The sequence below is a fragment of the Squalius cephalus genome (genome assembly GCF_949319135.1).
Source record: "Squalius cephalus genome assembly, chromosome: 18".
In the NCBI taxonomy this organism is placed as follows: domain Eukaryota; kingdom Metazoa; phylum Chordata; class Actinopteri; order Cypriniformes; family Leuciscidae; genus Squalius; species Squalius cephalus.
The window spans coordinates 21,670,708-21,698,080 of NC_137139.1; the positions used below are offsets into that span (position 1 = coordinate 21,670,708).

At 37.1% G+C, this 27,373-nt stretch overlaps 1 protein-coding gene across 1 annotated transcript; it reads left to right on the plus strand.

The window, feature by feature from the left end:
* Positions 1-27,219, plus strand: erbb3b (erb-b2 receptor tyrosine kinase 3b). Its single transcript, XM_079848399.1, has 28 exons — positions 1-547; positions 7,585-7,736; positions 7,845-8,025; positions 10,219-10,344; positions 11,209-11,271; positions 12,311-12,429; positions 12,566-12,707; positions 14,924-15,037; positions 15,182-15,299; positions 15,593-15,666; positions 15,787-15,877; positions 17,200-17,414; positions 17,523-17,655; positions 17,748-17,841; positions 18,963-19,120; positions 19,205-19,258; positions 19,354-19,495; positions 20,307-20,426; positions 20,530-20,628; positions 20,710-20,895; positions 21,009-21,164; positions 21,625-21,700; positions 21,780-21,926; positions 22,013-22,110; positions 22,204-22,380; positions 22,998-23,069; positions 23,791-24,037; positions 24,489-27,219. The coding sequence occupies exons 1-28, from the start codon at positions 469-471 to the stop codon at positions 25,301-25,303; spliced, it is 4,248 nt and encodes a 1,415-aa protein (XP_079704525.1). The 5' UTR covers positions 1-468; the 3' UTR covers positions 25,304-27,219.
* The last annotated feature ends 154 nt before the right edge of the window (positions 27,220-27,373 follow it).

Sequence of the window (27,373 nt, forward strand, 5' to 3'; positions counted from 1 at the left end):
AGTGTTCATGCAGTGATTGGTAAATAGCACAGCGCTCTATCGGGCCAATCCACATCTCAACATCATAAAGTGTACACTCAGGGAGTGGTGAGCCTGCGTCATACTTTCAACTTTCCCTCTCACTCTCTTAATCTCGTTTTAGCCTAGTAAATAGTTTATTATCCGTTGACTAAGTGGGAAAATCCAATGGGAATGGTGCTACTGTAAAGCGGAACTTTTTGATGATACACACAACGCGGATTATCTGACAGGGAACAGAGATTATTCAACAGGGAGAGCAGCCGAAGTAAACAACTAAATGAATTTCGTGGATGTTTTATTTTAGCATAAAACTTCATCCAATATCACCCTCACGCTGTCCATCTTCCGTGAGAGGGGAGCACTTGGTGTCTGGATTTTCCGCAGCGCGCGGTATGTCTGAGGGCGCGCTCGTGTCAGCTCGAGACGATCCTTCACTCGCGAGACGAGATGAGACAGCAGGTGCTCGCGCTCAGCGCGCTGATGTGTTTCTGTCTACTCCGGCCAGTAACTTCACAAACTCTAGAAGGTATAAAAGTCTTAATTCTCTTATATAGATATAAATATTATTGTTAAAATGCCGTTATAAGACACACACTTATAGTCTATACCTAAATACTGTGAATTTCTGTTGAAAATTATCGTTGTCTCCCCTAACAATTCTTCGTTTGAGTTTAAAAATTAACGATTTGTTTGATTTTCTTGTCATGGTTTATGCCCCCTTAAAACCCCTGGGTCTATGCCCTTGTTTAGATTTCATGGGTTGTTTCACATTTAAACTATGTAATATAATGTAATCTTTACCTGGGTAGTTAAGCAGTAACACACATTAACTTTTTATATTTAAGTACTAGCCAATATCTGTATAAAGGGAAGCAGGTGCTGTGACTGGCCACAAGTTTTTCACCAGTTTAAACAAGCTTTTTGCACTTAAATAGTCCTGTGGTGTGACAAATGGATTTTTAAAAGCACAAACTTTCCGTGTAGTCATTACAACTTATGTAGAAATCATAATAGTGGCATATATAATGTTTTATATGAAGTTTACCATGTCACAGTGCAGGACACTGCTGTCACTGCTTGACGTCATAATGTCAAACACTCACTTGGACTTTCTAGACATCGCTGTTGACCACAACCCTAGATTAGAACAACGTTCTTATAAGAATGGACAAGAGTGAATGATTTGGGAAGTGTGTGTGAGTGGGATGAGCTTAAACATTTCTAAAAATAGGGGAACATGTCTAACATAATGGCGACTATATGCTTTTACAGTAGGATTTTGATTATCTGATTATGCCATTAGCCAGACAACATATGAGGCAAAATAATTAGCCTATGCATGACCCTCAACTATAACATGTGGCACAGTGGTGAGTCATGTTGACTTGATATATTTACTCTCTTGAAATGATTAAACCAGTTTCAACTTAAGCTTTAGGGCACAAATCTTTTATCCTCAGGAGCTCTTTTTCAGAGAACATTAGCTTCAAGCACTGTGAGTCCCTTGATAGCCAATCACACGTTACTCAGCTGAACAGAATAAGGTGTGGGACTATAGTGCCATATCATAAACGACTCTTTAATAACTCCTTTACAGTCATGGTTCCAAAGTTCAGCCTCTTTTAAGCATACAAGAGGTTTGATAGGAAGGACTTTACTAAGTTAATAATCTAATCACCCTTTCCTTCCGGAGAGAAAAAAACTGAGAAGATTTTGAATGGAAGACATCTGCTTTGACCTAATAAAAGTGCAATATCCAATATTAAGATACTATAGATAGGTAAAGCCTGTTTGTTTTCAAAGAGAAATGCAACACTTCATTGAACAGATTTAAAAAGAAAAGACAGAAACCATGCATACTTCAATCCAACAGCCGAACGTAACGGCCTCAGATCTGGAGCAGTCTGTACTTGCAGAAGTTCACGTGAATAGGCGTGGATGTGTGTTTTGGAAGTTGTCTTTTTTTGTTTAACGTCGGCTCTTCTTTCAGTTTGACACTAGTACTAGTGTCATATCTTTCTCAGTGTGTCTACTAATCTATCTTTGCTTTCCCTCATGGGTTCTTCCACTCACCCTCTTTTTTCTGTCTCTTGTTCTGTCTGTCATGAGTGCCCAGTCCCCGCCCTGACTATCTTTGAACTATAATCATTGTGTGCTGCTGGATTCTATTGTATGTTCCATAGTGGCTTCTGCTCACTGTCTCTGATACTGTTGATTTAAGATTACTTGTGTGAATGAACAGGACTCCATAAATCCATACATTATTAGCATCCAAACATCATATGTGTGTGTGTATTAATATGCACATGCTATCTAGACAATACCTGGCACAACAGCAAATATGTCATGTGGGTGTGTTCACCTTTACATGTGCATGGCTGCATAGCCTTTTCTATAAGGGTGTTTCTCAGATTTCATTCCTCATTCATCATCACTGACTGCTGGACAGATAATAGGGATGCACTGATTAAAATTCTGGTCAGTACAATAATTACTCAATTTTATGGCAGGTAAATATTAAAAATGTCTACTATTTTGTCTAAAAAATCATTTTATTCATTTTGTAATGCAAGTGAAATTAGGCATCACAATATTATAATGTACAATATGAAATATGGAAGAATGGAATGACAAAAAAGGGATGAAAAGTCTTATAGTATAAAAAAAGTGCTCTTAAAGGATTACATTTTTGCTGTAAACTTGCACTGTCCATTTAACCTCATAACACATTAGGTCTATTTTGACCTGGAAGCGAGAAATTAAAAACAATACTTTAGGAACCAAACTTTGGGTCAAGACTATCATCAAATACATATCACTTAGATTTTTTTATTATGATTTAGAGATATAACCTTTTTTTTTTTTTTTTTTTTTTTGCTCCTTTTGCAATCTTGTCTTTTTTTTCTTTCTTTCTTTCTTTCTTTCTTTCTTTCTTTCTTTCTTTCTTTCTTTCTTTCTTTCTTTCTTTCTTTCTTTCTTTCTTTTTTTCTTCCTTCTTTTTTTACATCTATGAGATAAATTTGTCCCAAAAATACTTTTGTAAATTATATTTAGCCTTTTTACCATGTCTCACAAGCACTTTTGGGACTGAATTATGTTGATAAGCATGAATATGCATGCAATTAATAAACCATTGCAGTACAAAAAACATAATCCTCTTTTTCATCTGAAAGTGAAAGTTTTTGCAAGTAAAATTAGGCTAATATATTTTGTTTGAAAACTTTCCAGAGTAATATTAATCTTGTTTTGATGTTGTTTTGTTAGAAAATCAGGTAACACTTTACAATAAAGTTTCATTAGTTAACATTTGTTAACTACTTTAGTTAACATGAACTAAGAATGAACAATACTTCTACAGCATTTATTAATCATTCATTTCAACATTTTCTGATACATTATTAAAAAGTTGTATTTGTTAACATTAGTTAATGCACTGTAAACTAACATGAACAAATAAGGAACGATTGTATTTTTTATTAACTAACATTAACAAAGATGAATAAATACTGAAACAAATTATTTGTTCGTTGTTAGTTCATGTTAGTTAATACATTAGTTAGCCTAATGTTAACTAATGAAACCTTATTGTAAAGTGTTTCCGAGAATCAATATAAACCAGACCCGGGAATGCAAAAAATTGTATGCCAATTTTGAATGCATTATGTAAAAAGTAGCAAAAAAGTCGATTAAAATCTAAGAATATGCAGAAAAGACCATCTACAGATTAATATCCAAAATTGGTCAGTAAATATGTGTATAATAAAAATATGTGTATAATAAATATAAATATCCACTGATACCAATCAAATATTGGCTGATAACAAGCGTGGTTATAATAAAGTGTGCAATCCTAGTAGCCCTAGTTAACATTCAAAGTCAATATATAACTTATATTGCAGAAACTAGAAATAAAAGGGCCATGTTTATAGATATATTTATTGTGTTTACAGTGTTCATACCTGTTCAAATGTATTCATTATTAATTAATTATTCAAATTTTGCATTTGTTCTTTATCTAAGATAAAATTGCATACAGAATAGTGCAAACAGCAATCCATGTGACAGCACTTCCTGTAAGCAGCACATTTTTATGCATTCCCAGAATAGATGCTGCCATAACTCGTCCCCTCCAGCTTCATTCCTCGGGAGTATCAGAAGCACAGTTAAGTGAGTTTGACTGCTGTTGTAAAGTCACTCAGTGGTATGGTTGTACACATTTCAGGATGCAGTAACATATAGACTGGAGCAATGTAAAGGACACCGGTCACACTTAGATTATGTCCCTATGCATCACCCCCACCCCTCCGGACTCCCCCCTCCTCTTGATAGAGTACTACGCTCACACTCATCCTATTGTCTGGTTGTATGATCTCAGCCCCGCATACACACACACACAGTCAGTGTCAATCAGAGCTACACATTAACAGAGCCACACATTTATAGCTAAGTGACAATACTGTGCTTTGTTCATTAATAATGCCCCTCTAGATCTCATAGCCAGATAGAGCCTTAGGCCTCAGACATGCAGCTGAGCATTACACTCTGCCAGTCTCGGGAATATACCGTTTAACCCCTCGCAAAATACACCCACAATGCACACTAGGTTCTCTTGGCTCTCAGGCAGTTGCCGGCTCCCAATGTTTAAAGATTTTTTTGTTCTTCCTGAGTGTTGTTTGCACACAAGTAATATTTTACAGCAACACTATGATTAATGGGTTTATTGAATGCGATCGCAAGCAGGTTCACCAGCCAGAACTTGCTGTGTTTGTTTTACAATGTCATTTTCAAGTTCTCCTATGTTCTTAAAAGCTATATTCAAAGTTAAACTCACGCCCCATTGACATATTTGTGGCCGGCTCGTCCCACCTTTAAAGGTTGATTTACACAACTCTGCTCTACAAAGGCAAATCACAGTACAGATTTTGTCTAAATTAAATGAAATTGGGTTTCTTAAGCCAGGTGAACACTGAAGAATTTATAATAGTCCTTCATGATTGTTGCTTGTCTGACTGTACAAACATGATTCCTGCAGTAAGCCATGTCACACTATAGGATCTCAGTTTTCATTAAAGTCAGACCGTACGGCAGTCAAGACACGTTAAAAACAGAGACTTCATATTTTGGCCTAGGATCGACAAAATTTGTCTCAGACGACCAAATCGTGGCAAAAATCGCTTGCACCCGGCTTTAGGCCAGTTTTCAAACCCAGTGGATCTCCTACCATTGTGTATTTTGGATGTCTCACTCATCTAACACACCTGATTCAGCTCATTAATAAAGACAGCAAAAACCCAAAATGGGTGTGTCCGATTTGAGAGACATCCAAAATGTGCAGTGGTAGGGAGTCCCGTACTGTCTTAGACTGTGGTCTGTTGTGTGACGTACAGGTTTGGCTCAAACATGCTCAGTTCCTGTGCTAGTTTGCTTTGCCTTTGTTGAGCAAAACTTATGCAACAGATTTTTACAGAAGGTGCTTTAACAACAATATAAACTTTACATTATGCAAATGTTTCCAGAATGTTCATATTACCAAGAAAAAAATTCTTAAAACATAAGAAATTAATGTTTTTGTTATCATTAAAGCAACAAGAACATTAGGAAAACGTTCTTACAACATACAACTATTAAGGGCCGTTCACCAAAGATGATAACTATAAACTTTAAATAATTGTACTAATTCTATGAGAATAGATGTAATGATAATGAGAAAAACAATATTTTTGGAATCACTTTCAGAATTATATTTTCCAGCTAATGAACAACAAAATTGTTGACAGCCAAACAGAATCCACTAGATTTTAAAAGAGCTTGAATATAACAAGTACCAGATGTCATGACCACAGCTCGCGATTATATATTAAACAAAGCGGTATCCTGTGTTGGTGTATAGTTATCACTATAGTTATTCTTGGTGTGAACAGGCCTTCAGCTGGATGGTTTTTATTCTCAGTGTACTTCTTTAGACGCATTCTCTGTTCATTTTCAAACTGAAGTTGAGTTTTACTAAGTCTATTTGTACTGAATTTAACCTGAAATATTCTTGATATAACTAGAAGATTAGGTTTATTGTCATGTCTCACAAAACCAGGATCTCAAATCTGTATGCTACAATGCATCTTGGGTAATTTTGGATGCCACAGTATTATAGAGTGATACACAGAGTGTCAGTTAAGTAAGTGCATGCACACACGTGCTCATGGTAAACATGCACTGCAGTACACTCAAGGAAGTCCCTTGAGTGTTTTATAGGTGGGGTGAGTGAGAGAGCAAGAGTGATTTCTCTATCAGTTGTCATGTCTCAGTCACCTCAGGCCACTAACCCCAGATTCCATCTCTGTCTGAAGCTGTTTCCCACTATTATGCTCGTCTCTTTTTAAGTCTGTTTAGGGACTTTCAGTTGTCTTGTACTACATCCTGACCTGCAGCATCTTGGTGACCTCTGACCTTGCCCTCACATTATGTAAATGACCTTGTGGTGTGGCTGCTGCATGATGTCTTTGTGTGCGCTGTGAGTGGAAGCCTTGTGTGGAAGTGGCCACTTCAAAGGGGCTATATATGTGTACAGAGGCCTCTGTGACTTTTCTTCTGCAGTCTCATACATTATTGCCATTTACAAACAGATTATCAGCCTATATATTTGAACGGTATATCATAAAGAAGTGTTCCGGCCCTCCGGGTTATTTACTACTTAACATGTCTACGGGCAGCATATCTAGCATTACTAGATTACTCCAGGAAGTTTACTTTGCCCTTTGGTTTGTATAGGGAAAATGCATGAATATTAATATACTTGCACTTGGAAGTCATGCAGGCAAGTGAGCAGTAACATGAGTAAATGTTTAAAACACCCAGTATCAGACTAGTTCATAAGCCAAAACTAAGGGCTGTGCTAAAATTAATCTTTGTAATAATATACAATTAAAAAATGTAAGGTTGTCGGCGGCAATTGCCTCGTGGTCAGTGCGCCGACATGTAGCGCCTTTGCGCTCGGGCGGCCCGAGTTCGAGTCCCGGCTTGTGGACCTTTCCCGATGGCATCCCCCGTCTCTCTCCCACCTCGTTTCCTGTCATCTCTCTACTGTCCTGTCACAATAAAAGGAAAATCACCAAAAAAAAACAATATACAAAAAAAAGTAAGGTCGGTAAGATTTTAAAATGTTTTTGAAAGAAGTCTCACCAAGGCTGCATTAATTCGATCAAATTGCACTAAAACAGTAATATTGTGAAATAGTATTACAATTTCAATTAATTGTTTTGAATTTTCAGCATCATTGCTCCAGTCTTCAGTGTCACATGATCCTTCAGAAATCATTCAATAGGCTGATTTTCTGCTCAAGAAACATTTTCATGATCAAAAACACTTTTCAAAACATTTATTTGAAATAAATAAAAATGTCTTTACTGTCACTTTATTGTCTGCTGAATAAAAGTATTAATTTCTTTCTTTTTCATTTTTTTAAAAAGACATTGAAGGTTGTGACTTTAAATTTCTTTTCAAATGCCACAAACTCAAATACAGTAGCCTACAACATAATTAGATGTAAGCAATCTCTTTCCCCACCAGTTTGCACGGGCACCAAGAATGCTCTGAGCTCCACTGGCACCCCTGCACAACACTACAACAACCTGAAGGAACGCTACACCGGATGTGAGGTCGTCATGGGCAATCTTGAGATCACACAGATGGAGAATGACCTCGATTTTTCATTTCTTGGAGTAGGAGAATTTTTTATACATATATGAAATGGTTGATTTGGCTGTAACATTACTGTAACATAACATTACTGATTACTGTAACATGCTTGTCTTATGCTTCTCTTTCAGAGTATCCGAGAAGTCACAGGCTACATCCTCATTGCTATGAACCAGTTCCGTAGGTTGCCTCTGGACCAGCTCAGAGTGATTCGTGGTAGCAGCCTGTATGAGAAGGAATGGGCCCTCTCTGTCTTCCATAACTTTGAGAGTCACAGTGGCCTGGAAGATCTGGGCCTCACCAACCTTACAGGTGAGACAAGATTGTAAAAAAAATCTGTGAGGGAAAACACATGACAGATGTCACATCGAGTTTCCAGCAATGAGTAATTTGTCCAAACCGAACATGCAGCGTGCCACTGCAGAAACAGAAACCAAGTGTCAACAAAGTGTCCTGCCATTCATTGGTTGTGGATGGTTAGGACAAAAATCTCTTGGATTACAAATGCTTCCTTAGATAATTCCTTTATGTGGAGCATTTATGATCTTGTAAAGCTACCTTCTCAAAACAAATGTGACAGAAAGTAAATTTGATATCAGTGTTTTGCGGAAGTGTCTAGGAGTATTTAGGAATCTGGCAGATTTGCATAGTGTAGCTCTGGCACACCCATTTCACTCAATAGAGCAAACTGATATACAGACAGGCCCTCAAAAGAGCTTGAGCCTGGCAAAAGTGTGTCTTGTGTGTTTTGTGGATCACATCATTCAAACTGCATATTTTATATAATTTGACCTGTCCAGACTCATATGAGATGTCAGAAAAGATGCATTGAAGGGGCACATACATACCCTGGTAATCCAGAGTAGTTCTCGCGACAGCACAAGTTGTATTTGCTCAGCAAGTTACTCTGGTGTCGAGTAATGATGCTCATTAAATATGCCCCTCAATCTTAACTGCACCAATCACATCGGGTTATCTGATATAGGCGGGCCAGAGGTGAGCTAAACAGATGACGACAGTGCTGTGACGTTGAAGTCATTAGTAAACATTGCAAGATGGCTATGGATGAACACCAGTTGTTTGAAATGGCTTTGGCCGCTACAATGAACGAGTTAGACTTGGCTTTTTATCTAAAAGAGGAACAGAAGACGCCGCTCGAATCGTTCCTTTGCAAGAAGGAAGTTTTTGCTGTTTTGCCGACTGGATACGGTAAGAGTATAATCCACCAGTTAGCTCCGCTGGTAGCTAAGCGTATGGGGTTTATTGTTGTGATTGGTCGTAGTGTTATCCAATTGCGTGCAGTGAGATTTTCAAATGCATGCTTGGTGCCGCCCCTCGAGCTGGCCGATTTTCATTAGTCGATGCCAGACCATTCATCTTTTAGATTTAGGTCTGGATTTCCAGGCTAGCACATACAGGGGTTGGACAATGAAACTAAAATACTGAATACCTGGTTTTAGACCACAATCATTTATTAGTTAGGTGTAGTGCCTTTGTGATGCCAATACAGCATCAGTTTGTCTTGGGAATGACAGAAACAAGTTCTGCACAGTGGCTAGAGGGATTTTGAGCCATTTCTTTTCCAGAACCGTGGCCAGGTCACTGTGGTGCAGGAAAACATTTTCTGATTTGCTCCTCCAAAATACCCCAAAGTGTCTCAAAAATATTTAGATCTGGTGACTGTGCAGGCCATGACAGATGTTCAACTTCACTTTCATGTTCATCAAACCATTCTGTCACAAGGTTTGCAGTGTGGACTGGTGCATTATCATGCTGGCCTGGTACACAACCACCTTCAGGGTTCAATGTTTGAACCATTAGGTGCACATGGTCCTCAAGAATGGTTTGGTAGTCCTTGGCAGTGGCGTGCTCATCAAGCACAGTAGAGAATGCCATGATATTGCAGCCCAAACCATCACTGATCCACCTGTGCTTCACTCTGGGCATGCAACTGTTCGGGTGTTAAGCCTCTTTGTAGCTTCTCCACACCGTAACTGTACACGTGTGAGAGACAGTGAAGGTGAACTCATCAGAGAACAATACATGTGTCACATTGTCCACAGCCCAAGATTTGCACTGGTGGCACCATTGAAACCTTGTGACCAAAGGTTTGGCTATTGCAGCCCAACCATGAATATTGACTCTGTGTAGCTCCTGACAAACAGCTTTGGTGGAAAGAGTAGAGTCAAGGCACGCATTTAATTCTGCAGTGAGTTGGGCAGCTATGTTTTTAAGTTTTTTGGAGACAGTCTGGGTTAGTACAAGGACATCCCTTTCAGACAGCTGCTTCTTTCGTCGACAGTTACTCCTGTTTGATGTGGTTTGTCCTACGTGGTGGTTTGCTGACATTACCCTGGACATTCTGAGACATTTCCAAGAACTATAACAGCACCTCTTGATGGGAAACAGAAACTTAAAATTAACCTTCATGCTCAATACAGTGCAGCCAGCTATATATATATATATATATATATATATATATCCCCCTCTATGTGTCCCCTGCAGAGATCTTGGAAGGTGGAGTACAGATTGTCCATAACAGGAACCTCAGTCATGCTCCATGGATCAACTGGCGGGACATTGTCAAAGACAGTGATGCTCACATCCAGATCCAGCACAATGGAGAAAAAGGTTTGTACATTCACACCCTGATTGGGTGGTTATAGATTGAGTGTGTGAGATAAATGTGTCATTGAATTGTTTTATATTCATGTCCAGAAAATGTTGTAATCATTTACTCACCCCCATGATGTCCCATCCCCATATTGTTGTCTTCCATCTTTAAAGCATAATAGATGTTATCTACCATATATAGAATGTGCATGATGATGATGATGATGATATGAAAGAAAAGTAGCCTAAAAGACTTCTTCTGAAGCCTTTTTAAATCTTTTTTTTTTTGAGGAACAGTCTCTTGAATATTGTAAAATGATCCACTGGAGGCAAGTGTAAATGAGAACCCAAATGCAGTTTATTATGAACAAAACCAAACATGAAACAAAAACATGGCGTGGCATGAAAACTCAAAACAAGACATGAACAGAACTCACAACAGTGGTTACAGGAAACAATACTTGACAAAGACACATGGCAAACATGAGGGCTTAAATACACAGACTAATGACAAGGGACACCTGTGAACAATGATCAGACAATTAACAAATGACAAGACACATGGCAGGATCACATGACAAACAGGGAATCACATGACAGACATGAAGTATGACAAGACACTGAAACATGACAAGAACAAACCCAAAATCGTGACAAATATATGTTCAAGAACCAATGGCATTTAGCACCAATGATTTCATTGTTTAAAAATGCGGTTTTGAAACAAAAGCACAAAATGAGTTTAAATGAGACAATACTGGGTTAGAAATGAGTTTAAATGAGACAATACTGGGTTAGAAGAACCAAATAAGAATCTATAAATGATAACAAAGTGTAATTTATTTTGTGAACTATTCCTTTGACCTCTCTTTGTGTTCATAGGGTCATGTGATTCTGCATGCGGAGAATTCTGCTGGGGTCCACATAAAGATCAGTGCCAGAAATGTAAGTAACTGAGATTAATTTCACATACACCACTGTTCAAAAGTTTGGGGTTGGTTTAAGTTGTTTAATGTTTTTGAAAGAAGTCTCTTATTCTCAACCAGGCTGCATTTATTTGAACAAAAATATAGTAAAACTAATATTGTGAAAAAGTATAACAATCTAAAATGACTGTTTTCTTTTTTTTTATTTTTTTATATTTGGACATTTCATTTTATTCCTGTGATGTCAAAGCTGAATTTTCACGTGATCCTTCAGAAATCATTCTAATATGCTGATTCAGTGACACATTTTAGAATAAGAATTTAAAACTAGAAAAAATGTAGCGCTCCAAACAGGAAAAAAGTCCTTGTACTGCAGGTGCGTTGAGCCAATGGTATATTGAAGAATGAACAAGAAGGGTGGCTGACCGCACACTGATCCACTCAAGACTGGAAAAGTCTACAAAAACATTTTTTTACTTTATAAAATGCATCATGCAAACAGTGCAAAGTGCATGTGCGTTAAAAACAAATAAACACCAGCAAGCAAACGTTTCAGCACATTGCTATCTTCAGTGCTCACTTAGCAAACAACATTCACCCTTTTTAAGCAGGTCAGCAATTAAGGACAATCAGCTGAATACAATTATCTCAGATAAACCTCAATTATCACAAGTAGAATTCCAAGCAAGTTCCATCTTGCACACATATAGCAGAATGTTTCAGATATACAGCTTCAAAGGATGATACAGCATTACAGACACAGCAAATATGAAAAAAAAAAAAAGTATATAGAATAAGAATTTAACAATGAGAATCATTTATCAATGTTAAAAACAGTTGTGCAGCTAAAACATTTTGGTGAAACTGTGATTTTTCAGGTTTCTTTAGAATTTTTTTTTTGTAACATTTTAAATAACTGTCACTTTTACTGTCAATTTAATGCATCCTTGCTGAATAAAATTATTAAAATTAAAATTTTGTTTGAATAATTTAATAACTTTCTTTTAGTCATACACAATGAAACGGAGGTATTTTGTCTGTGTGTGTGTGTGTTTCAGTGACAAAAACAGTGTGTGCACCTCAGTGTCATGGCCACTGTTTTGGGACCAACCCTAATGAGTGCTGCCACACAGAGTGTGCTGGAGGCTGCATTGGACCAAAGGACACAGACTGCTTTGTGAGTACTAGCACTATTGTCATAATGCTCTCATTGCATTGCTCAAGATCTGTCACATCTATTGTAAGAAACAAATACAATGAAAACAAAAAAAAGCATTGTAACAAACTTTAACTCTTAATCCTTTTTCAAAAAGGCATGTTGGCATGTCAATCACTCAGGCTCTTGTGTCCCTCACTGCCCTTGGCCTCTGGTGTATAACCGGCAGACCTTTCAGCTGGAGCCAAACTCTGAAGCCATGTATCAGTATGGTTCGATCTGCGTACTCAAATGTCCCCGTGAGTTACAAGCCACAACACCCGGTTTACCACAGAGAAGGCCTTCACTAAAGCATGAGCCAGAAAATGAATAGTTTCTGGGGAATGGTGGCTTGGTGGATAAAGATCTAGGATTGTAATTCAAAGATAACTGGTTTTTAACTTGGTAGAACTGATGTATGGTCTAGTAAATTATTGTAAATGAACTGTGAATGAACTATTTGAGCATTCAGTGAGAGCTTTGGGTGACATGCCTCATTGACAGTGCATCAGAACTGCATTGACGTATCCATGGAAGACCATAAACAACAACGTTAAACATAACACAAGTTTAAACAAATGCCAGATTTGAATCGTGCTACACCACTCCCCTTACTGTGTTTTACTTTTAGATTAAATTTGAGTCCACAATTAACACTCTCCAAACACCACTTGCGTTGGCGTTGGAAAGTAAATAAAACACAGGATAGTTGGCTGTTGACATTTTTAGGAATTTCAACCTAATACATGGTTCTAAACCACAATGTATGATTGTTAGACTATGATTGCTAAATCTGACTTAAGCAATATGTGACCCTGGATCACAAAACCAGTCGCACGGGTATATTTTCTGGCAATAGCCAACAATACACTGCATGGGTCAAAATTATCGATTTTTCTTTTATGCCAAAAATCATTAAGCTATTAAGTAAAGATCATGTTCCATGAAAATATTTTGTACATTTCCTACCCTAAAGATATAAAACTTTTATTTTTGTGAGTGAATGCAGCACAATCGCGAACATAAATGGACAACTTTAAAGGTGATTTTCTCAATGTTTAGATTTTTTTGCATCTTCTGATTCCAGATTTTCAAATAAGTGTATCTCGGCCAAATATTGTCCTATCCTAACAAACCATACATCAATGGAAAGCTTATTTATGTATACTATGTTATATATTATTAATATGTAATATATTTATGTTATATTATGTATATCAGTGGTTCCCAAACCTGTCCTGGAGTACCCCCAACATTGCACGTTTTCTTTGTATCCCTAATCAAACACACCTGATTCAACTCATCAGCTCATTATCACATGGGTTAATTATCACATGGGTTAATTATCACATGGGCCATTTTGAAGTGCGTTCCACTTCGTGAAGTGGACGATGGAAGTTTATATGGACAAACCCTCGTTCCCTCGATTTTGACCGAGGGAGCGAGTCTGCTTCAAATGTACACTTCAGGCACCTATATGTCCCACAATGCAGTACGATTGTGACGTCACCATATATCTCGTCTAATCACCACCACACAGACAACTCAATGATATATTAATTATAATTTTTTTAATTTAAACCAACCCAAACACACCTATAAACATTTGGATGCTGCATTAAACAAATTCTTAAAGGGAAAAAATTTTTAAATAATAAATCAACTCCATAGCTGATTCCAAGTGATCAAGGGCTTAGGACGTTCCAATTCAGCCCATTGCAGTTTCCACCAGTAGTGGGCACTCGCAATGACGTACATCCGAGTGAACGAGACGAAGTGAAGTTAGCGAGTGAAGGGCATGACAATTTTGGACTGGAATGCAGCACAGGACAGGTTTGGGAACCACTGATGTATATTATGTATACATCTCAATTTCAAAAAATTGAACCATGTGACTAGTTTTGTGGTCCAGGGTCACATATGAACAAATCAAATCAGAGATACAGGAATGAAGAAAACAGACTAAAAGTTTCCCTTTTCACTAAAAATATATCCAGAAAGACACCGAAACAAAAACAGAAATAACCACTAAATAATTCCTTTAAAAAATAAATGTTTTTATAATATTATTATTTTTTTTATATAGAAATGTTATTGATATTTATGTTTTTATGTGACGTAAGCAATGAGAGCAAAGGAAATAAGTTACCAGAAGTCTACCAAAAAGCCACCGAAACGGAAAACATGAATAACCATAAATAATTACTTCCAAAAATAATAAAAAAGTAAATAATTCCTTTTTTTTTTCTTTTTTTTTTTTTTTAAGAAATACAAAATACACTTTCATGGCAGGCGGCTCTTCTTTAGGAACTATGCCTATATATGTATCTGTAATAATGGTAGTCTACAAAGCACATTAATGGTTAGTCACACACACACACACGCACACAAAAAGAGAATATTGTAACTCTCTTAACACATAATAATGAGTGCAGCATGTAGAATGGGTGACCTTTCCTCTTATTTTTTTCTTCAGCAAACTTTGTTGTGGATGGCAGTGCATGTGTGAGCAGTTGCCCTCCTGGTAAAACAGAAAAAGAGAAAAATGGCATTAAACAGTGTGAACTTTGCATTGGCCTGTGTCCCAAAGGTAAAGTGCCCATCCAACCATTTTAATTACTGGATTATAGCAGATGCATGCATTGAACTCAATGTGCTTAAGAGTCTTGAGTAAAGAAAATTAATCTGTTGTCATGTGACCCCTCATATTTTACACCCCTCTTTCTCTCTTTAGTATGTGAGGGAACGGGAGCCAATCATAGACAAACAGTGGACTCCAGTAACATAGACAGCTTTATTAACTGTACCAAGATCCAAGGAAGTCTACATTTTCTGATCTTGGGTATCAAAGGGTAAGACACACACAAACACACTTTGATAAGCTCTCTCAGACCTGAACAACACTGTACCATAAACAGTCTGTCCTATATTCCAGACCTTTCCCCTGTAATGTCATCGAAGGTTTTAATTAGGTCTTTACACGTGATACATGGGCTATTTCTCATGAAGACTCCAGCTCAGATTCTTTCACTGCCTTCCACAGGTTATTAATTAATGAATAAACAGAGAGCAGATTGATGAGTGCCCACAGAGAGTCCATTACTGAGATTGTTTATGCTAATATCTGCACTGTTCTATTCCGCAGAGACGTCTATCATAACATACCACCTCTGGAGCCTGAAAAGCTCAAAGTATTTAACACTGTCAGAGAAATTACTGGTATGATACTTTACTTTAGGCATACCCTGATTGCTCTCTGTTTGTGTTCTTGTTGCTGTAGTTTTTGGTACGTCATTCCGTCTCATGTTGTGACTCAGTGTGCGTGTGTGTGATTTGTAGGCATTTTGAACATTCAGTCTTGGCCCGATGAACTCAGCGATCTGTCTGTTTTCTCCAGTCTCACTACCATTCAAGGAAGATCTCTGCACAAGTAAGACTGAGTGTGTGTAGGTGTGTGTGAGAGTGTTTTATGTGTGTTTGCATGGTCTAATGTTAACTTTTTGCAACATACGCAAATGGGTGAACTGACGTAATGGAAATGCAAATTCAAATTGCATTATTGTTATTCCAGAAAACCTTTTTCTTCTTTTACTTTGATATTTGATACACAAAAGGTTGGGGTTAATAAAATTGCTTAATGTATTTGATCAAAAATACAGAGTCAGAGTTCAGAGTCAATAGCCTTGTGGGCAGCGACATGTAGTGCGGTTGTGTGTTGTTGTTTACTTTTATTATGCGCATGGAGACATTTTATTTCAGTGAGTTTCAACATGCATTCACACACACACAAAAAAGCAACGTACACAAATATGAAAATCACACAGTATAAAAATCTCAAAATCAAAAAGACAAAACAATCCCCCCTGACTCATCACTGAGACCCGCACAGTAAATTCTACAAAAATACTATCTTTCATTTAAGCATTTTACTGCCTGTGGCAAAAGGGATTGTTTCCCCCTATTTTTAAAAAAGAACTTAAATCTCCAACCCGAAGGTAATAGCTGTTTATTACCTATATTAGCTATTACCTTCAGGTTGGAGATTTTAAATGCCAGTGGGTTTTTTTTGTATGTGTTTTTTTCATTAAACAGTTGATGCCTATGGTCTGATATAATGGCTTTGTTGTGCTTCAGATGACCTGAGTTTGAGTCCCGGCTCAATAAAAGTATTCATTTATTAATTTTTAACCTGTGTGTGTTTGAATAATCAGTCATTATTTTGTGTCATATCCTGTTTTTTTATTCCTTTAAATGTTTGTCTCTCCACTAAGTGTTTTATTGCTTTTTATTCCTGCAGTGTTTAACATTGTGCATGCGTCTCACCATTGTTTTTTGTTTTCCCTGTGTTTTGTATGTTACTCCCCTCATTCTCCACATGTGCTTATGTCTGTCCTGCAGCCCTAAGAGGTATGTACTCCCTGCAACCCATCTAAAAACCGGTATTTCTGTATCGCCAAATCTCTCTCAATCACATGTGCAAACATTGTCTTTTTTCCTGCTGTGGGTGCCAAGTAATGACAACAATCTTCCTGATGAGTTGTGAAATCTTTCTGTAGGGATAACAGGGGCATGTATGAGCACATATTCAAACTGGCATGAGATGAGGGTCATGAATGGTTCATGTGCTTTCATTTGTGATCTGGCACTGGGAGCCTGTGGTGTGCTCAGGGGAAATCACTGTGGATCTGTCCCTTCTTTCGGTCATTCTCCCTTTATGCTCCAATTTCTCATTCATTTCATCCTCTCCATTAGGCCCTTCTCTTTGTTGGTGATGAAGATTCCCTCCCTCACATCTCTGGGACTGTATTCCTTGCGTGAGATCAGCGATGGCAATGTATACATCACTCAAAATATAAACCTGTGTTATCACCACACTGTCGACTGGAGTCAGATCTTCACCGGTAACCGCCGGCAGCGTAGACGTAATAACAATGACATCAAGGACAACAAACCCCAGACCCAGTGTGGTCAGTTAAGTTCCTCCCTAACCGCAGAATGTGTACTGTCTTTTTCACATATGTTATTATGTTGTCGTCTATTGTTAACATGCATGTCTTTGCATTTCGTGTAAACAGAGGAAGAGGGCCATATTTGTGACCCGTTGTGCTCAGACGCAGGATGCTGGGGCCCGGGGCCTGAGCAATGTTTGTCATGCAGGAACCACAGTCGGCACGGTACCTGTGTGTCTCACTGCAATCTCTACTCCGGGTCAGTGTGCTTGGTAGATTTGTTTTATTTTTATATATTTATAAGTTTATTGAAAGTTGGTTCAGTGTATGAAGAACTGTGTGTGTCCACAGAGAGCCACGGGAGTTTAAAGCATCTAATGGAGAGTGCCTTGCTTGTCACCCTGAGTGTCTGCCCCAAAATGGGAAACAAACATGCCAAGGAGAAGTATGCAACTTCAAACTTTTCTTTCTTTTGTTATGATTTTGCTACCCATGGGGGCTTAAATAAGTGTTGGTATAAACTAAAACTAAAACGATTGAAAATCAAATGAGAAACTTAAACTTAAAAAAACGTTTTAACTTTCATTTAAGTTGAAGTACTAAAATGACTAAAGCTAAAACTGAAATAAAAATAAAAAAAGCTTTATTAAAAGAACAAAATGAATAAAAATGACAAAAGCACAATAAAATTACTTACACTAAAAGTAAAATAAAAGCTCATTCAAAATATGAATAAATGCTATCTTAATGTATACATAAAACTTAAATAACACTGGCCCAAAATTTACATTAAATATTCATTTCAGAAATAATTAAATGTCCATAATTCGTTTAAATTCAAATCAGTTCAATTATAGACTGCTTTTTTTTTTAAATTGATTTGTTTGTTTGTTTATTTATCTATTTTGATAATTGATTCTGATTCTCAAATTTTTAGTTTCTATTTTTATAGAGAATTTTTAGATTCTCACTTTTTTGGGGGGTCACATTTGAAGCCACATAGCTTTCTCATGCATTTTTTCTATCGGTCTGGGAAACCATTTTAGGCATGTAGATTCTTAAACACATTTCTGTTCCTGTGCACAAGTCACATCCTCGCTTTTGTATTCTGTCAAATAACACAAATAATCTGTGTGTCCTTTGAAATAGTTCAGATTTTTCCCCACTTAGATCAGCTGTTCTAGTGATTTGTTTTACTTCAACTTTATGGTATCCAAGTCTTTGTTTTTACCGGTGCCTGTTTGACACATTTTTAATCAACCTCTCACATCTTTCTTACTGTGTATGATAGTGCTAAAGGGTGTTATGATAATGATGTGAACAACTTTTTACGGTAAAAAAAAAAAAAAAAAATCCAACCCACGCACTCTCTGTGTAATGTCTGGTTGATTACAGTAACTTGCCAGACAGGCTTTGCTGGATCTTTGCTTCAGATCTGTTCATTGTGCAATACATCACTATTAACAGTGACTTAATAAAGAAATTCATTCGAACTGTTTGTCCTAGTGCAGGTGCTTAGTGACAGGAATATTTGTTCTATTAATATATAACTTCTTTGTGCATCAGGGTGCTGATCAGTGTGTAGCATGTTTAAACCTGATGGATGGCCCACATTGCGTTTCTACTTGTCCTAATGGAGTGAATGGGGAAAAGGGTCAGACCATATTTAAGTACCCTAATGCAACAAGTCATTGTGAGCTATGCCACCTCAACTGCACAAGAGGGTAAGTCCAATTGAGAGAGTTTGCTGAAAACACTGTGTATTGGAATGTGAATGTGTTCCTTTGTTGTATTTGTCCCCTCACCAGATGCACAGGCCCTGCGCTCAGAAACTGTGTAGATCATGACAGACTTGTGAACAGGTTTGTAGCACCATCTTCTGGTTACAATTAGAAAGTACAAACGTTTTCAGATATACACATCAAAAGTTTTCCTTCACCAAGCATTTTCCTCTCAGCTCTCAGATCGCAGTTATAGCAGTTGCTGTATTTGCTGGTATCATTGTGCTCTTGGCACTGTTTGCGCTTGGCATGCTGTATCACAGAGGCCTGGCAATCCGTCGCAAAAGAGCTCTGAGGAGGTACCTTGAGAGCGCTGAGGTAAGTAATTTGGTCTCTTTGAATATAATGCTTTTTACTTAACCTATATGTAATTAAAGAAAACAAGGTTCCTTGCATTTTTAATACAATGATCGGATACACACTACCGTTCAAAAGTTTGGGGTCAGTAAGATTTTTTAAAAGAAATTAATGCTTTTATTCAGCAAGAACCCGTTAAATTGATCAAAAGTGACAAATAAGTTCAAATAAATGCAGTTTTTTTAAAGTTTTTTTTTTTTTAGGATTGACTTCCTATTTAAAATGTATTGCTGTTTCCACAAAAATATGAAACAATACAACTGTTTTCAGCATTTACAATAATAATTCTTGAGCACCAAATCAGCAAATTAGAATGATTTTTGAAGGATGTGACACTGAATACTAATGACTCCTGAAAAATCAGCTTTACCACCACAGGAATAAATTCAAATAAAAAATAGTTATTATAAATTGTAATAATGTAATCATATTTCTCAATATTACTGTTTTTACTGTATTTTTGATCAAATAAATGCAGCCTTGAGCATTAGAGACTTCTTTTAAAAACATTAAAAAATCTTAATGACCCCAAACTTTTGAACTGTAGTGTATATAGAAAAGTGAAGACCCTTTTAAAGGCATCACAAATGTAGAGTCTAGTGATACAGATTAATATTGTATTTGAACATTGCATGCGGAGAGTAGCTAAATAAACAGTGGCATCTGAAAGTGACATTCAGACATTTCTGTGTCATAACTGTGTGTTATTGGTCACTGTACTTCCTTGGCTATCAATATTATATAATGCGCATTTCCTCCTGTCTCCACACAGAGCATTGAGCCGCTGGATCCTGGAGAGAAGGGGACAAAAGTGCATGCTCGCATCCTAAAACCACAAGAGCTGCGAAAGGGCAAACTTCTGGGCTACGGAGTCTTTGGCACTGTGAATAAGGTTGGAATGCCTCTCACATTTAAGTTTGCCTGTGGTCAATTCAATCCTGAACTGAGTTACCTGTTCTCTGGACCGTGATTAAGCTTAAGTGACTTATCCTCAGGGTTTCTGGATCCCTGAAGGAGACTCTGTAAAAATCCCTGTGGCAATAAAGACCATCCAAGACCGCAGTGGCCGGCAGACCTTCACGGAAATTACTGATGTGAGACATCAGCTTGCACTAAAGGTACACTCATACATGCATTGCTTCATGCCTTCATACTTATTTTTCACCTGTCCACAGCACATGCTTGCAATGGGAAGCCTGGATCACCCGTATATAGTGCGTCTCCTTGGGATCTGCCCAGGGACAAGTTTGCAGCTGGTCACCCAGCTCAGTCCTCAGGGATCCTTACTGCAACACCTTCGCCAAAACAAAGACAGCCTGGACCCCCAGCGTCTGCTCAACTGGTGTGTGCAGATCGCAAAGGTGAGATGAGAAGAGTATGTTCTGAAGTGTCCTGATAAATTCTTTACAAATGGTCTTTACATAAAGCTCTTCGGTGCAAAATTATTATACACAACATCTGTATGTATCTTTAGGGCATGTATTATCTGGAGGAGCACTGCATAGCACATAGGAACCTTGCTGCACGCAACGTGCTGTTCAAGAGTGACTACATGGTACAGATCTCAGACTTTGGGGTTGCGGACCTGCTCTATCCAGATGATAAGAAATATGTGTACAGTGAGCACAAGGTAATATACAGATTACATTTCTCCTGAAATAAGATACACACTACCGTAGAGTTTGGGTTTTGAAAGAAGCCTCTTATGCTCACCAAGGCTGCATTTATTTGATAAAAATACAGTAAAAACAGTATTATTGAGAAATATTACTACAATTTAAAAATAACTGTTTTCTATTAAATTTTTGTGGAAACCTTGATACTTTTTTCAGGATTCTTTGATTATATTATTATATTATTATAGAAATTTCGAAAGAGCAACATTTCACTTTTGATCAATTTAATGCATCCTTGCTGAATAAAAATATTAATTTCCTTCAAAAAATATTACTGGCCCCAAACTTTTCAATGTTAGTCTATATATTTTTAAATATCAATAAAATGAATATAAAATGATGTATATGAGAAATAAGTTTACTAAAAAGGCATCATCTGTTGAGGTTGCTGATGAAATGGCCTCTTTTTTTCAGACGCCAATAAAATGGATGGCATTAGAGAGCATCCTCTTCAGAAGATACACTCATCAGAGTGATGTGTGGAGCTATGGTGAGTCTCAGTACTGTTGAATATCAGTTTTAGTTGTTTAGAAGTTTATCTGAGTGAATGTTCTTCTTATTTATTCCAGGTGTGACTGTATGGGAGATGATGTCATATGGAGCAGAGCCATACGCAACTATGCATCCTCATGATGTGCCAGGTTTACTGGAGAAAGGAGAGCGGCTGGCTCAACCACAGATCTGCACCATAGATGTCTACATGGTCATGGTCAAGTGTAAGGCGGATGCTAGATGCATTTGGGCAATGATTTAAAACATTGAAGGTCCTTATAAACACTTTTTATTCCCCATCTTTCCCTAGGCTGGATGATTGATGAGAATGTAAGGCCTACATTTAAAGAACTGGCCAATGAATTTACAAGAATGGCAAGGGATCCACCACGATACCTTGTGGTGACAGTAAGAAACCAAGATTTTCTTTGCAAGTAGTCAAATATAGACACTAGAAGTCAGTTTGTGACTGATTTCATTGATTTCTGTGCCATAATGTAGCCTGCTCAGAATTGCACTGGTTCAGAGGAAAGCCACCAACGTGTCAAAGGCACTCATTTAGAGGCAGACTTGGAGAAAGATGATGATGATGAGGTATTGCAGGATGGCTTTGCTACTCCTCCCCTCCAGCTGTCACCAACTAGAAGTCATTCTCGCCTCCGTATGGCCTCCTACAGGGTGAGATGTCCAACATTTCTATCATGTTTACACTATCGTTCAAAAGTTTGGGGTTGGTAAGATTTTTTTAAATATGTTTTTGAAAGAAGTCTGCATTTGTTTAATCAAAATACAGTAAAACTTTAATGTGAAAATGTTCTAATATTGTTTTCTATATTAGTATATTTAACATTTAGATTTATTCCTGTGATGGCAAAGCAGGATATCTAGTAGCCATTACTCCAGTCTTTAGTGTCACATGATCCTTCAATAATTATTGCTGATTTTGTGCTCGAAACTTTTTTTTATTTTTTGTTTTTTTATCAATGTTGAAAAGTTTAGCTGCTTAATATTTTTTCATGATTATTTGAGGAATAGAAAGTTCAAAAGAACAGCATTTATTTGAAATATAAATATTTTGTAACATTATAAATGTCTTTACTTTTTAATCCATTTCTGCTGGAAAAAAACAACAACAAAAAAACAAACAATTGTACTGACCCTAAAACTTTGAATGGTAGTATATGTTTGTTATTCTTGTCTGAATAGAACTAATAGTATTAAAGTAACATGTCCTGGGTATAAATAGAAACTGCACAATGATCATCTTCTCACTCTCTCTCTCTTTTTCTCATTAGGGCACCTCAGAACACACAACAACTATAGGTTATCTCCCTATGACCCCTGGCCCAGGGGACGACCCTAGACAGGTCAGCTTATATATCATGTCATCTATCATGTTGACTTTGACTACAAGCTTTCATCTTAAATAACTGTTTTGTTATATCACAGTATGGACATGCATTAGATCAGGAGTTTTCAAACATTTTGATGCCAAGATACCCCTTTCCTAAAATATAAAGGCAGCCATATATATTTTCTTGTATAAAGACCCATTTATACTGTTAAATAATAGTACAAAATTGCATAATAGGCTTTTATATTACTTTTATTATGAAATATTATTTATTTATGTCATAGCTTGTTACTGTACTGGAGCAGAATAATTTATCTAAAAAATACTGACAAAGATTGAAGGTCCTACGATGTCCAACACAATATTCAAATATTCAATATTTCCAGTATTTCTCCTGCAATAATGACTAAATGATTTCAGTTTACATCTTGATTGTTTTTTAATTTAGATTGTTATTTTAATATATTAATAATTTTTAATTATTTTTTTTAGCTATGTATATCTATATATTATAGTATTTGTATGTATGTGTATTAAATGTTGTCTATATATGTGAAGCATCACAATAGATGGAACTAACTGCCCCCAGGGATTAATAAAGCTCTAAAATAATAATAATAATAAACAGTCCTAAAAACTTCTCCTTTTTTTCTGTGGACCCTTATTTAAAAAATGCATTATTTCACAAATAAATACAGAATGTGAAATAATATACTTGCGTTGTTTCCACCCAGATGAGAGCCCAGAGGAGGAAGACTGGCTCAGTGAGGACAGATTCAGAGTGCTCAGAGGGCAGGGGGACCATGGTGGACATTGAAATGGCTGAACTTACTTCTCAAACAGGTAGTCTTCGCAGAGGTCGTAGTCGTATGGACAGCGCCTACATGTCCAACGGCGTGTCTGTGGCGTCGGATCCGTTCTCCCCAGGTCTGGAGGGCGTAGATGAGGACCATTATGGATACGTGCTGCCCACGGAGAGAGGTAAAACAATATTGACCTCAAATGTATTACTTGCCATGTACACACTGTAAAGTTTCAGGAGTGACAACTGCATTAAATACATGAGTGAATTCCCTGTATTATCGTTCTGTGTGTGCACGGAATACGACTAACTCCCGAAATTCCTATGATTGATACTGTGTTAACCATAGCAACATTCTGGTGTCTCGTGTGTTTGGTATCCGCTATTTTTGATCAAAGTAATATTACAGCGACCAAAGACTCGTTCTGTTCTGCAATTTTAACAAAACCACTGCCAACAGCAGCAATGTGTTTTGTTTATGCTTGGAAGGCTGCTTTGCAGTGCTCTCTTTTGCTGTGTTGCAGAATTAAGCACTAAAAAGTGAAATGACATCCGACTTTAGCTGCAGTGTGTACGTGGTTTTTGGGACTCAACTGTGTGCATTTTTATGACGCATATTTTCTCATTTAGATTCCAGAAGCACTATTTCTCATAGAAGGATATCCAGTAACTCCAAGAGTGCTCTCTCGACACCGAAAACAGACACCACACAAGAGTACGAGCTAATGAACAAAGAGCCCCCTCGACTTTCTCCTTCAGCTACAGATAGCGCTGACGCTTCGTCTGCACCGAACAAACCATCTTCCCCTGCTTCTCCTTACACATGCAACATTTTACCACAGAAGAGAGACACTGACTTAACACAAACTGAACAGTCAGATAAGGCCACTAGTCCTCCTGAAGAGGACAGCCTGGAGTCTGGTGAATACGGTCTGGATGAAACAGTAACATGTACTGGCGGGAGTCAATCTGAGATCAGCGCTGTCGAGGAAGAACCCTCAGAGGAACGGCAGCCACAAGAAGCGGTGGTTGAGTATGAATACATGGACATACGTGCAGACATACACCAGCAAAACGTAGCAAGGGAGAGCACAGCGAGCAGTCCGGATGAGGTGGAGAGTGGCGTCAAAGAAGCAATTTACCAAAATGTAAGCAATCTGCCAAGGTTGACTCCAAGACATGAGGATTCTGATTGCACTACACAGCGCAGTGAATATGTGGACATGGAGGCATCTGAGAGAACTGGCTCTGAGGATGGAGATCAGGCTGATTATCAGAACATTCCACTAAATGGAAGGCCTGTTGTGGGAGAGGAGTCACAAAAGCCTGGTCTAAGGTCCTTCATAAAAGTGTGTACTGGAGTGGAGGCGCAAAACACTTCATTTGACAACCCAGACTACTGGCACAGCAGATTATTCCACAAGCAGGACGCTGTATGCACGTAATTATTGACCTCTACTCACTAACAGAAACAATGTGATGGATGAACGATGGAAACTGAATGGACTGGGATAACCAGGATGTTTCTAAGGATGTATATCTACCATGTGTTCAGTATATGAACACATGAATTTATGCTAATGTGCCAACAAAATAAACTTTATAAAAGTATGAAATGTCTTGTTGAAGATTGGCCTACCTCTATTTGTTTGTCTCTGAAGTCCAACCCCTGTGGTTTTGTATACAGATTAATGTTTTTTTTTTAAGACGATGATTTTTGTTTACTCAATGAGGAACCGTTCTTTTTGGAAAAATACTGTTGTTTAAATTGTATATTGATTTTCTCAATAAATAAAGTAATTTTCATTTGATTACTTACATTTATTGTCTCCCATAGTTAATTGTTCACATTATTATACGTAAAGATTTTGCTATCACCAATGTCAAACAAGCGTAGGTCATTTTATTTGAAAATATTTTTCATTAAAAAATGAAAAAGTCACTTTATTTAAAAAAAAAAATCTGTTTTATGACACCACAAAACAGTTTTCACTCAGAAATTAGAAATCAGCTATTAATTTCACAAATAATTACAATGAATGAAACAGCAAGTATTGATAAGTATTGATAAGGCTACTAAAATATTAGTGAGAATTGACTGCTGTGATCAGACATTAAAGGCGTGAATGTGTGCAAATTAGAGACAAAGGAATGCTTTTCTAATCAGAGATAAAAAAGACTGAACTAAAAACTCCAATTCTGTGCGAGCCAGATTGTTGCATATTTTATTAATCTATAGGCAAAATGAGAAAATAAGGGTTTAAAACGAAACTGAATCTAGAACATTTTTATATGGTATGTCTGAAATAAAGATATTCTTTTGTTTTCACATGTTATGTGTTTATCAGGTTTCATTTATTTGTTATATATATGAGTCTGCACTCATTACATCAAAACTCATAATCTTCATTAGAGGCAGTAATTATAGGACACTGTAATGATAAAGGTTTAATTTCATCTTTGCATGACTTGTTTGTGTCTGGGTCTGATGAATCCTCAGAATCAAATCTAAGATTATGGAAAGAAGATATAGATGATGAAATATCTTTAGAAGATTGGAATGAGGCATGTAAGGAGGCTCAGATGAAGAAAGTCAACAGTAGCTTGAAACTCATTAGGTACAAATGGCTGATGCGGACATACATAACTCCTGTTAAGTTGCACAAGTTTAATGATAACATTCCTGATACCTGCATAAAGTGTAACGAGGCAAGAGGTACATTGTCCCACTGTATATGGGAATGTGTGAAAGTGAAACCCTTTTGGCAAGGTATTATTGATATGATTGGCCAAATTCTATCCAAGATACCACTGGATCCTAAGCTTTTTATCCTGTGTATATATATCCTATCAGTTCTCCCTTATAGAACAAAGAGGTCAGATTCATAGACGTGTATTTTACAAGCTAAACGTATAATTGCTCTTAATTGGAAAAATATCAATGAGCCAAGAATTGGAATGTGGATTAAAGAAATGGCGTCAAATATGGCAATGGAAAAGATAACGTACATTGTCCAAAATAAACTACCGTAAATGCTTTTGAAGATGTCTGGAGAACTTTTACTAACTTCTCAAGGCACAATGTTAATGTTGGTAACCTGCTACAACAAGAACAAGCTCTGAGGGATCTTCTACATACATCTGTGAAACACCCTCTACCTGATTTAGGTATCTGTAAAATCTACCCCCTTTTTTCTTTTTCTTTATAATTTTTCTTTTTCTTATTTATTTATTATTTTTTCCATCCGGGGATGGGGTGATGGAAGGAAGAACAGGGTAAAAAAAATGTTTGCTGTGTTCTACATGATTGTTATTCATTGTGTAATCTGATGTGATATGTGAACTGAAAATGTAATTAATATATTGTCAAAAAAAAAAACATAATCTTGCATGTTGTTGTCATCTTAAGTTCATCTACGAAATTTGTACATTTTAAGTCAGACATGGCAATTTAGGATTCAATATTTGATTTAGATGACACTGACATATTTTAAGATATAAGTTTCTATCAGTTA